The 12,040-nt window shown below is 53.9% G+C and overlaps 1 protein-coding gene across 4 annotated transcripts in view; it reads left to right on the top strand.

Moving 5' to 3' along the window:
• The window catches only part of MAMLD1 (mastermind like domain containing 1), a 120,060-nt gene that overhangs the window by 70,948 nt on the left and 37,072 nt on the right, over positions 1 to 12,040 (top strand). For all 4 annotated transcript variants that reach the window (XM_087860239.1, XM_087860240.1, XM_087860237.1 and 1 more), the window contains one exon: positions 7,523 to 9,223. In XM_087860239.1, coding sequence (XP_087716365.1) covers positions 7,523 to 9,223 — 1,701 coding nt within the window. The remainder of the gene's footprint in view (positions 1 to 7,522; positions 9,224 to 12,040) is intronic.

Genomic DNA, 12,040 nt, shown 5'->3' with positions numbered 1-12,040 from the left:
CAGATGACTGACAGAGCCCATTGCTGAATTCTCATTCTGGATAGATCTCCAGGAACAAGCACTAAAATAGCACCACAGATTTTCACACGCCCCTCCAGGTGGTTGGGGAGCGGGCAGCCTTCCTGGTGACTGGTGACTTGGTAGGACTCTAATAGAATATGCAAATAAGCTCACTTACTTGACCAAAACCGCAGGCTGCCATTCTTGATTCAACCAGTGCAGACCTGCTATGCACACACACATTCAAGTCATTCCTTGTTAAAAAGTCATAGAGATCATTGGGGAGTTCCATAATCTGACCCCACCGGATCGGGGCGGGGGGTGCGCTTTCTGTAAGAGTGTTTGCAGTTGGCAACAATATGCACGCCCTGCTCACGGCCAGGGCACTTGTGGGCCATGGGGCTGCCCCTGGCCTACTGTCACCCCAGGGAGAGAGACCCTCTTGGGTGGGGGAGAAGAGAATTCATCATTTCCCTGCAGGAGCAGTCCAGGAAGAAAGTCACAGTATTAGCTTACCAAAGCTGGGACCCGTTCTCTTTACAGCTGGGGAAACTGAGGCCCAGGGTGGGGTAGGGACCTAGGAGAGGTCATACCACAGGGTCCTTAGAAGCACAGCCCAGAGAGAAGTGAGGAGCCTGGGCTTCGGCAACCGCTCAAGGCCCTTCTACCCTCTTCATACGCAGACACGCAGGTAGCCTCCACCATCAGGTGTGTGGCCTCCAGCCTCGGCTCAGCCTCCTCTTTTCCCCTTCTTCGCATGATTCTGGGCTCAACAGCCTAATTCCAGTGAAACACAGATGAGGCTTGTTAACCTGGGTCCTGCACAGACAGGATTGTCCGGATCGGGGCAGGGCCTTTGCCTTCGACTCTCAGCTTCTGTTCCAGCCCAGGCAGCACCTGCCCCATCTGTAGCCCCTCCTTGCCAAATGCGTCCAACCACTTGAGACTGACCCCACCTTTCCATCCTCCCCAAAAGTGATCATCCTTATCCCACTAGTGACGCCACATGGGAATGTGTTTAGAGGAAAGCAAGGCAGGGTTTCTTCCTGCAAAGAAAGGCCAACCTGAGAGTCAGAGAAGCTGGCCCATGGGCGCATCTCTCCCTGGTTCCGGGCCTCACCAGTCCTAATGCGAGTGGGAGGCACCAGCCTTTCTCTCAGGGTCTGGGAATTCTGACAAGCCAGGAGTGCAAGGCTAGTGTTCAAGAAGCCCGTGTTTGGTGGCAGAACACCTCAGGTCTTCCCAGGGGGTGGGACAGTATGAATTACGAGCTTCTTAAAGCTACATGTGTCTATGGGCTTGGGGCCATGCTTAAGAGTTGCCAACTCTTCCAGCTGGTGTGCGTCCACTACAGAAAGGGAGAATGCAGTTCTAGAAAATGCATTTGCTGGGGCTGCTGCTTAGATGGCTCTGGTCGACATTTGCTGAAGCCACAAGTCCTCAGGTTGGGGCAGCAGAGTGCCACAGCAGCGTGGCAGGGCCCAGAGTGGCGAGCAGTGGTGCGCAGCGGGGGGGGGGGGATTCTAAAGGCAGCACAGCTGGCTGTCAGGACTAGGCTGCTCACCCCCCCCCCCCCCGCTCCCTCCTCTCCCTCCACTCCCTCCACTCCGTCCACTCCTCCCTCCATTCCTAGTGGGCATGTCCTTAGTTGTCAGAGGGCAAGCCGAGGCCTATGCTGGAGGGCAAGGGGGCAGCACGGGGACCCAGGGCCTGGAGAATGAGATCAGTAACAATTACCGCTCCCGAGACGCACGCTTCAATGATGCTGTGAGGCACGCAGTGCAGGCCAAGGACCCATTTCACAGAAGAAGATATTGAGGCTCAGAGAGGGGGAGTGACTTGCCCACAGTCACACAGCAAATGGAGGAGCTAGGACTTAAAAGCAGGTCTTCCAGTGCCTCCTCTAGGGCTCTGTCCCGCCCCCCTGCCTGCCGCTGCCTGTGGCTGGTGAGGAGGCTGCAGTATCTGCAGGCTCAGGGCAAGGCAGGGGCACTGACAAATCCCCCATTTAAGACTCTTGCTACAAACCACGTATTAGCAGAGATTCGTGCTTGAGACAAATCAACCCCTCTGGAAGCCGATCAGCATTCAGGGCTCCCTGCCGTTCCCAGCTGCCCTGGGATTGTCCAGAGCCTTATGTCTTACAATTCTGGAAATGCTGAAAGTCCTGTTCGAGTTACACAAAGGTCAGTTTCAGTTTGTGAGGAGATTTTTCTGAAAAACAAACATGCAAATGAAATATATACTATACACATGGATACTCAGCTTAACCCCCGTGTATATCCGGGCATATTCTCTCCCTCCCTCCCTTCCTTCCATCCTCTCTCTGTTCCCGCAAGCCCAATCCTGCTGCAACATTGTCCGAGCTGTTCTGGGGCTGCCTGCACTGTGCCCCAGTGTCTTTATTCCTTCCTTCTGAGCAAGTCTACTAGGGACCATCCTTCTCTCCAAGGGCTTGGGACCCAATCTAGTTGGCCAACATCAGGTTCTTGGAAACTCCGGGAATGTACAACAGTGCCGAAGAAAGATTCGATGGAGTACAGATGTACTTGAGAGAGAGACTGAGAGAAGTAGCAGCAGATTGGCCTAAGCTGACCTGTGGGAAGCACCAGTGGGGGAGAAGGCAGCAGCTAATAAGCCACAAGCCATTTCCACCTTTTTGACAATTTTGTCCAGGCCCTATGTGCCTGGCGACCTCTGCAGGGAAAATGAGGCTCTCTGAACTGATCTCTGCTGGACACCTTTGGCCTCCTACGTTCTTACCCAGCAGGAACCGTGCATATTTCTGCTGGCCTTCTATTGGTGTCCATGGTAAACCTCTGGCTAGAGTTTCCAAAACTAAGTGTTTATAACAGCCTGCTAGATTTCTTTGGGAAGAGTAATATATTTATGTATTTTACATGTGTATATATTTAGAATATGTGTGTGTATATGGATGTGTGTGTGTATATATATAATATTCTTTTTTTCTTCTTATGCCCATTTTATGAGCCTGGACTATATTCTCATAATCTAGACCTTTTCCAAGAAATCCTTGCGCTTTTTGTCCTTCTGGACTAAAAATGTAGAAAGGGAAGAATCACCATGTCATTGCTCGGACAGAACCAGAAATAATACTGACTTCAGAGCTGAACTTCGCCCCTATCAGAAGGGTTGCCTTACTTTTTTCATTATTTAGGGGGTGGGGAAGCCATCACATGCTTTCAAATGCATTTTAATGAATGTTCTTACGGTTGTGGGGATCACATAGGTGGCTCTGTCTGCCCGCTTATGAAATGGGACTCTGCAGGCGTTTGGGGGTGGAGATGGTCATTCCTTTTTAAAAGATGCCAGGGAACCTCCCTCACTTCCCCCCCACGCCCCTCCACCAAAGGCTGACCTGTGAGGGCTCAGGCTGGGAGTCGGGACACCTGGGGTCTAGTGTTGTCCTTGTCCACTAACTAGCTGTGTGACCACAAGCAAATCACATCCCTTTCTGTTTTCTGTAAAAAGAGAAGGTTGAGATGTGCTCTCTAGAAATCCTGCCACTGTCTACTGATTTACTTATTTCTTTCTGATTTGCTTATTATGTAAACAAAAAAATCTCACAGTGAGTGGGTAGGATCAGGTACAATACATGGCCTGAGGAAAGAGGGGCCGGCTGCTAGCTGGGACCAATGGTTTGTTCAAAAACGGTGGCCTTGGGATTGTTCAGCACCACGCAGAGTAGTCAGGCCAACCTCAGCCCAGCACCTGCTGGCCCAGGTGACCCGGCCAAGGTGCCAGTGTGGCACTGGGGATGAGGCAAAGCCCAGCAGGCTGTTGGAAATGGAGAAGAGTAACACATCCCGGGACAGCACAGCAGAAGGCATGGAAGCCAGCCCGTGTCTAGCTAGGGGCAGAGTCAGTAGACCTCCATGCCTCAGCCAGTGCCTCTGTGCGAACACAGCCGCCTTTCCTTGGCCTCGTGCAGGCTCAGCTGGGGTTCTGGCCATTCAGCCAGGGTGCTTCAGGCTGGCTATTGAAAGCTCTCAGCATAAAACCCGAAACACGGGGCTGAGGCCTCCAACAAAGCCAAGTGTTTCTTTCTTTCTTTTTTTTTTTTTTTGGAAAGATTTTATTTATTTATTTGAGAGAGAGCACAAGAGAGGGAGGGGGGAAGGGCGGAAGGAAAGGGAGAGGGAGTAGCAGACTCCCCGAGAAGCAGGGAGCCTGACGTAAGGCTCGATCCCAGGATCCTGGGATCAGGACCTGAGCCAAAGGCAGACACCCAACCAACTGAGCCACCCAGGCACCCCAAGGCCAAGTCTTTCTTAAGTCCATTGAAAAAGGGAAGCACAAAAGAGGGTCCCACCTGCCCTGCTGAAGTCACCCCCACTGCACCCCTAGGGACAGCAAGGCCACCCTGGCCCCCGATTAGGCATCCTCCCAAAGTGTCCATTGAGGCATCCAGCTGCCAAGTTCGTGCAGCAAGGGTGGCACCCACTTGGGCAGATTGGATTCACCAGCAGTGGGCTAGCCCTCAACGCCCCACAGGGGCACCCCAGGGGTCTGCTTTGTTGTTGAAAACCAGCTGGGTCCCAGCATTAGAACTCAGTGGGGAGCACTGGCTTGGGGGTCTGGAAGGTAGTATGCATGGGACCTGTCATTTCGGGGAGTTAGAGACTACTTTCCCTTGCCAGTGGTTCCTCCTATGAGCTGCAGCATCCCGTGGTCATGCCCAGCCTCCCCCCCCCCCCCCCCGTCCCACCCTCCGGCTACCTTGGTTCCAACAAAGTAACGGCAGACTAACAAGGTCCAAGAACCCACAGAGTCTGCCAGGGAGTCCAGGCTGCTGCAACTCACAGCCCCCACCCTCCCTTCCATCCCGTTCCTCCCAGCCCATCCTCCCCCTGCCTGGGCTACATGGACTTCAGTATCATTGCAGCTCACCGGCAGTACGCTGGACCCGGCCACTGCCAGCTCGGGCTCCCCGCAGGGGATCTGGGGTAAAACTGCCCTCGCTCATCCCTTATTGATCCATTTTATCCATTTCTACTTTAAATATATTGGAATTCTTGTCGATGTCGATGAAACGGAATTTCAGTTTGGGACTCAGTGACTTGTTTGTGGGCTGCCCTGTAATTGACTGAATGAATGGCCAGGGAAACACGTAGCAGAGCTCCCTGTGAGCCAGGTCATTTAGGTTCGTTTGTCCGCTGATTCATTCAGCTGCTATTTACTGAACACCTGCTGTGGGCCGATACAGAGCCCACCGCCCCTGGATGGAAGACTGGGCACAGATAGGCCTCTTCTTGTGCCTGCTCCCTCCTCCCCAGCCTGTTCTGGCCGGCCCCCAGGCTCTCAGCCCTAGGTGGATTTGATGGCAGAGCTGCCCCGCAAAGTGCCCTTGTCCACGGTGCAGAGAAAAGGCGAAGAAGGAGGCAAGTTCCCTCACTCCAGCTGGTGGAGTCCCTTCTGCGGAAATGAGACAGTGTCCTGCCAGTGGGGCTGATTAAGGCTGTGGCTTGTGAGGCAGCCAAGGGGTCGGGGAGGGGCCCTATATCTGTCTGGGCCCTGTTGCCCTCCAGCTGAGCCACTCTCGGCAAGCCCTTCCCCTTCTCTGGGTGTCCGGGCCCCTGTCTCTCCTAGGACAGGGTTGGACTTCCAAGGCCGTTCCATGGCTGCCCTTGGTAATGGCAGCCACCAGTTAGGATTTACTAGGTGCCACAGAACCTGCTTCATTTTACTTACTACTCAGAGTGGCATCATGAGATGATGCATTCAGAATCAGAATCAGTCCAGGAACTTTGCAAAAACTCAGATCCCTGGGCACTGCTCTGGACGAGACTGAAACAGTTCATTTGTGGTGGGACGCCCTGGGAATCTGAATGTTTCTAAGTAAATCTAATGAGCACCAAAACCTGAGATGTGCAGCCCTGGAGGATCTCTTTTGATGTTCACTCTGTCGTGAGAGTCATGACCAGTGTGGTGCTAGCAGGTGGCCCCCCACACACGTTGACCCCACCCCCCCACCAGTGAGCCAAACATCAAAGGATCAACAACAAATGTCCCAGCGAGACTTCTAAAGCTAAACAGGGGTTTCTTACATGAAAAATTGCATCAAGAGAAATATAGTTGCCCCTTAAACAACACAGGTGTGAACTACACGAGTCCACTTACACGCAGTTTTCTTTGATAAATACAGGACAGTACTGTAAACGTATGTTCTCTTCCTTATGACTTTCTTGGTAATGTTTTCTTTTCTCTAGCTTACTTTGTTGTAAGAATATAGTACCGAATATATATAACATCCAAAATCTGTGTTAACCGACTGTACGGGACTGTAAAGCTCCCAGTCAACAGTAGACTATTAGTAGTTAAGTTTCGGGGGAGTTAAAAGTTACAATCGGATTTTTGACGGCGGGGCCATTTTCAAGGGTCCACCGTATATCTGTTCTACTGTTGGCATGTAGGTGCTTTCCAAGCCCCTTTCTTCCCACACATTCCTGCACTCCACCCCCCTCGATTTTCCCTCAACTTGCAGGTCACGGTCATTAACATGACAGCCACAGATGATTGTATGAAGCCTTGAATGAGTAGGAAATACTGCATCACTAACTGCTTTGTTCCCAAAGGCTATGCTTTTATAAATGGTGGGCAGCTCCCCCAAGGTGCAGATTGCAGATCAGGTCCTTTTCCTGTTGTTCCATATCTCCCCAGCCCAAGGATACATCCGCAGAGAGGAACTTCTTATTTAGCTAGCTTTATACTTTGGGGGGGGGAGTGGTTATAAGTCGTTCTCAGTAAAAACAAACAAGCAATACCAAACTGTCGAGAATAGAAAGGGACTCGCCAGTCATCTCCAAGAGATGGTCGCATATGTTCTTCCAAGTGATTTTTGTCTGCACGTAGCAATGTGTGTGTGTGTTTATAAAGATAACGGAGCCTGTGCCCCAATGACTGTTCTGCAACTTGTGTTTCCCCTAAACAGTAGAGCTCAGACAGCTGCCCAAAAGCACACACCCAGATCTACTTTCCTCTAAAGGCTCTGTTGTGTTCCATTGTATCACCACAGTCTGATGCATTTAACCAAGACAGGGAGGCAACCTAAAAGTTCAGCGTCTATGTTATGCTTTTCCTTTTTAGAAACCAGGGTGTCTGTAGACAGGTAGGAATCAGAAATACCTGAAGTGCTTCCAGTATGCCCTCAAACGCCTGTCTGGGGCACACTTCGTTTCGCGGCTTCCGCATAGTTGAACTGAGCTCCCCCTTACTTGGGCAGAGAAGATCCTTTGTGGGACTTCCTGTGGTGTTTAGTACACAGACAGCATAATGCCTAATTTGAAGTGTAACAAGACAGTTTAAATGAAACACAGCAACAAAGAAGCAAGCATTATGGTTCCCAAAATAGGCTGTATTGTATAGTTTTGACAACTATAATTCTTGAAACTGAGAGATGTTTTATCTTGCAAGTTTCCTGTTCATTAGCTTTAATGTGCCAAGGCTTTATAAAAATTTCTCTCTCTCCCTCTCTCTTTCTCTCTCTCTCTCTCTGCCACAGGGAACCATTAAAAGGAGACAGGAAGGAGATAATTTCCAGTTTCCAGGCATGGGTGATGGGGGTTACCCTAATAAAATCAAGAGGCCTTGCCTGGAAGACGTGACCCTTTCTATGGGCCCGGCTACCCACCCCAGCACATCCTGTGCGGAGCTGCAGGTCCCTCCACTAACGATGAACCCTAGTCCCGCGGCTGTGGGAGTAGCAGGCCATCCGTTACCACTCGAAACAAATCCCATGAATGGCAGCGTCATGGGCTCACCATTCGTGGTGCCGCCCGCCGGAGAAGTGGGAGTGAAAGAGCCCACGGTCCCCTATTATGACAAAGCCAACAGCGTGCCGGCTGTGGACCAGGAACTTCAAGATCTCCTGGAGGAGCTAACAAAAATTCAAGAACCTTCTCCGAATGAGCTAGATCTCGAGAAGATCCTGGGGAGCAAGCCGGACGAACCGCTGGTCCTGGAACACCCGCAGGTGAGCCTGAGTACGACTCCCAAGCCGCCGGTTCAGATGCCGCACCTGGAGAGCCTTGGCGCCAGCAAGGACTTTGCTTCTAGCTGCAGCCAGCACCCCGGCGCCTCGCTGCAAGTCCCGCCCTCCCCGGCGGGGATCAGCTACGTGATTCCGCCCACCAGTAAACCGGTGGCCTCACCCAGCCCTTCGGCGGCCCAGGCCAAAGGCCAGGTCCAGGGGGCGCTCTCCGTCCCTTTGCCCCCACTCCCGGGGCCTCAGTGGCATCACGCCCACCAGCTGAAGGTGCTGGCGGCCAGCAAGCAGGGGTCCGCGACCAGGCAGCCGGGGACCACCCCCAGCTGGTCTGGCCTGCCGCCTCCGGGCGTGTCCCCGTCGTACCGCCCAGTGCCGTCGCCGCACCCGCCGCCGCAGTTCAGCTCGCAGAGCCTCATGGTGTCCTGCATGGCGTCCAGCAACGTGCCGGCGAGCACTTTCCAAGCCTCCCCCAATGCCTTACTCGCCAGCATGGCGTCCGGCGGCAGCGCCGCCGCCGTGGGGCCCGCCATGCTCTACACTCCGGAGAAGCTCCCCAGCCCCGCCCTCAGTCAGCCCCCGCCGTTCAGCCCGCAGAGCTCCATTCTGGCCAACCTGGTGTCCTCCAGCGTCAAGAGCCCTCCAGGACACCTGCTGTCCGCTCTGCCCAGCAGCAACCCGGGGCCGTCCCCGCCCTACCGGCCGGAGAAGCTCTCCAGCCCGGGCTTGCCGCAGCAGTCCTTCACCCCGCAGTGCTCCACCCCGCAGTGCTCCCTGATCCGGAGCCTCACCCCCTCCGGCAACCCGCTCACGCAGCCGCCGCCGCCCCAGCAGTCAGCAAGCACCATCTTCAAGCCCATGACCACCAACTCACCCAAAACCCTGAGCATGATCATGCAGCAGGGGCTGGCCAGCCCTGGCCAGGGAGTCCCAGAGCCATTTAATTTTGGCAACACCAAGCCGCTGTCGCATTTCGTTTCTGAGCCGGGCCCCCAGAAGATGCCCTCCATGCCGGCCACGTCGAGGCAGCCGTCCTTGTTCCACTACCTGCAGCAGCCGCCGGCATCTTCTGCCACTGCCTCGACCACCGCCACTGCCACGTTGCAGCAGCAGCAGCAGCCTGACCCCTCCTCGTTCCTCCTGCAGCAGATAATGCAGCAGCCCCAGCGCTTTCAGCGGTCGGTGGCCCCGGACTCCCTGCCTTCCCTGCCCAGACAGGTAAGACGATCTCACGTCTGGTCGCGTTCCTTGGTGTTGGAAATAAGAACCGTGTGCTATTGGTAATCTGGCTTTGGAGGCAAGTCTGGCTTAGTCCTCTCTGAGACTGGACTTGACTCCAGAAAAGTCTATTTAAGCCAGCTAATTCCGCGTGGTCCAAGTGCAGTATTAAAGAGGCCAAGGTTATGGTTTCAGTTCCTGCGCAGGCCACTTAACTTCTGTGGGAGGAAAAGTGCACCCGGAAGGTGCTGCCCGGCGAGGCGGCCAGGGAACACAGGTCTCTGCACCGGGCCGCGTGGCACGTTGCCTCACACGGGGCTAGTGGAAGCTTCAAAGGATGCAAGGAAATCGCCCCGAAGCCTTTAAATCTTGTCCCTGCTGGCATGAGGCATAAGGCTGCACACTGAGCCTTCTAGAAATGGCACGGCAAACTTCTGCTGAGCAGCTCCAGTGTGCCCTTCAGCACTGCGCTAGGCACTGAGGCAGGTTCGAAATGAGGACAGATAGGTAGGAAGTAGTTACTCTTAGCGTCTCCATTCTACAAAGAAACTGAGACTTGGAGTTGAAATGACTTGCCCAGAGTTACATAGCCAGGGGCAGAGCAGGAACTGGAAACCAGGAAGTCAGTCCAGAGCTTCTGCTCTTCTCAAAATCACTGTGACTTCTCCCTCTCCCTCATCTCCTACAATCTGATCAATCACTAGACTCAGCTGGTCCCTCCTGGGTGCCGTTGACTGCAGTTGCCCCTCGTCATTGCCCCGACCCCTGCCTGTATTGGTTATGTTTTGCCGGGTAATGAATTACTCCAAAACATCTTAAAACAACACAGGTGTATCACGTTGCAGTTTCTGTGGGCCGGGAGTCCTGGGATCACCTAGCTGGGTCTTCTGGCCTTGAGTCGCTGGTAAGGTTGCAGTCATCTCCAGCTCAGCCAGGAAGGTTCTGCTTCCAAGTTCACTCCCGAGGTTGTTGGCAGGAAGCAGTTCCTTGCAGGTGGTTGGACCGAGGCCTCAGTTCCTCATGAGCTGTTGGCTAGCAGCCTCCCTTGGTTCCTTGCCATGTGGGCCTCTTCATAGAGCATCTCACAACATGGCCGTCGGCTTCATCTGAGTAAGCAAGACAGAATGTGCCAGCAAGAGAGCGGAGGGAGTGCCAGCAAGTCAGAGGTCACAGTCTTTAGAACTGTGTCTTGAAAGTGACGTCCCATCTCTTCTGCTGTATTCCGTTCATTAGACACAAACATGGAGGTGTAAATAGCAGGAGGCAGGGTTGCTGGGGACCATGTCAGATGCCTGCCTACCCGGGGCACTGTCCATTCTGGTCCCTCCTTTCCATTGTCTCAGCCCTCCCCGAGTTCAGGCCCTCTTGGTTCTTTGAACTCAGAGTTGACTCTTAAAAGTGGTTTTCCCCAGTAAACCAGCCATCGCTCAAAACATTACCTTCAAGAGATCCGAAACACCTGATCGTGTTTCACATTTGCTTAGAAGTTTCCAGAGGCCCATCACCTGGCTCCATCTATTTTCTTAGACTCAGTGTTCATCAGGCCCCATCTGGCACTTCACTTCTATCATCCAAAGCGCTTGTAGTCCCTGGCCGACTCTGCATTCTCGGCCTTGCTCCTGCCATGCCCTGTCCCTAGCTGTCCCTTCCCACCTTCTCCCTCCCGTCCCACTCCTATCGCTCCTAAGGCTCACGTACCATTCCCTCCAAGAAGCTTCTCCCTGACCACCCTCGGTACGTCATCTCCCACGTTGCCTCCCTCTCCTGTAGAGCAGCCGAGGAGGACAGCTTGGCCAGGGACCTGGCCTAAGGGAAGCACGTGTTGGGGCTGACCTCTCTTCCGAGGGCCCTGGATGCATGTGACTGTGGCAGCCCCTGGAGGATAGGACCCGTGTCTTTTTCTTCCATGCCTTATGAAGCATCAGCAAGCAGAGAGCTCTGCACCGGGGAACTGGTCCTCGGGGAGGGAACTGGCGAGCAGCAGGCCCTTGTATACAGTTCCGGAGCACTTGTGTTTGAGTTCGCGGTAGGCCCCCTGCCGTCTGTTTTCATGGAGCACCAGCACCAGCGCTGGAATCCTCACCCTAGCGGGCAAGGGGCTCAGCCTGGAGACCCATCACCATCCAACACTGTAAGCCATGTGGGGGTTTTTTGTTCTCATTGGGGTACATGTGTATCCTGGCTGTGTGGCCTCAGAACCGGATCAGGTGGCCTGGCCCCGAGGGAGAATCCTTAATGACTGTAGGCGTGAACGTCACACCCAACTGATTGCCTAGGTGAGCTGGAGAAAGTGCTCAGGAGAAAGACCGAGCAGCCAAGCTCCCTGAGGCCAAGAAGGGCTCAGGTGACCGTCAGCAGAGGGGAGAGGCTGGGCTTCCCGAACGGTAGGCTCTTGCTGCCGACGCCGGCCAGTGCCCACGGGCCAGGCATGCATCTCAGCCCTTCACCTGCCTTTTCTCATTTCAGTTCTCAGAGATAGAGGCCCTTATCATCATTCCTTTAAACCCGAGAAGACTGAGGCACAAAGCAGTCACCAGAATTGCCCGCAGTCACACAGCAGGTCAGGGACAGAGAAGGCAGTCTGTCTGCCTGTGGAGCCCGGACGCATGCGGCATGCGTGGGGCACTGCCTCCAGGGCCTCGTGCTCCTGCCTTGATCTCCTAATATCGCCTCGTCCACAGCATGGCCATAGATTATGATGGGTGGTTGAGACTTAAACGCACTGATGCATCTAAAGCATTTTGAATGGGGTCTGGCAGCACAAAGTACCTGCCGATGAAGATTTGCGGTCACTAAGACTAACTCCCGGCCCCGAGT

This window comes from Ursus americanus, chromosome X (genome assembly GCF_024610735.1).
Source record: "Ursus americanus isolate L20-20 chromosome X, mUrsAme1.1.p, whole genome shotgun sequence".
Classification (NCBI taxonomy): domain Eukaryota; kingdom Metazoa; phylum Chordata; class Mammalia; order Carnivora; family Ursidae; genus Ursus; species Ursus americanus.
This window is presented reverse-complemented; position numbering and strand designations above follow the sequence as displayed.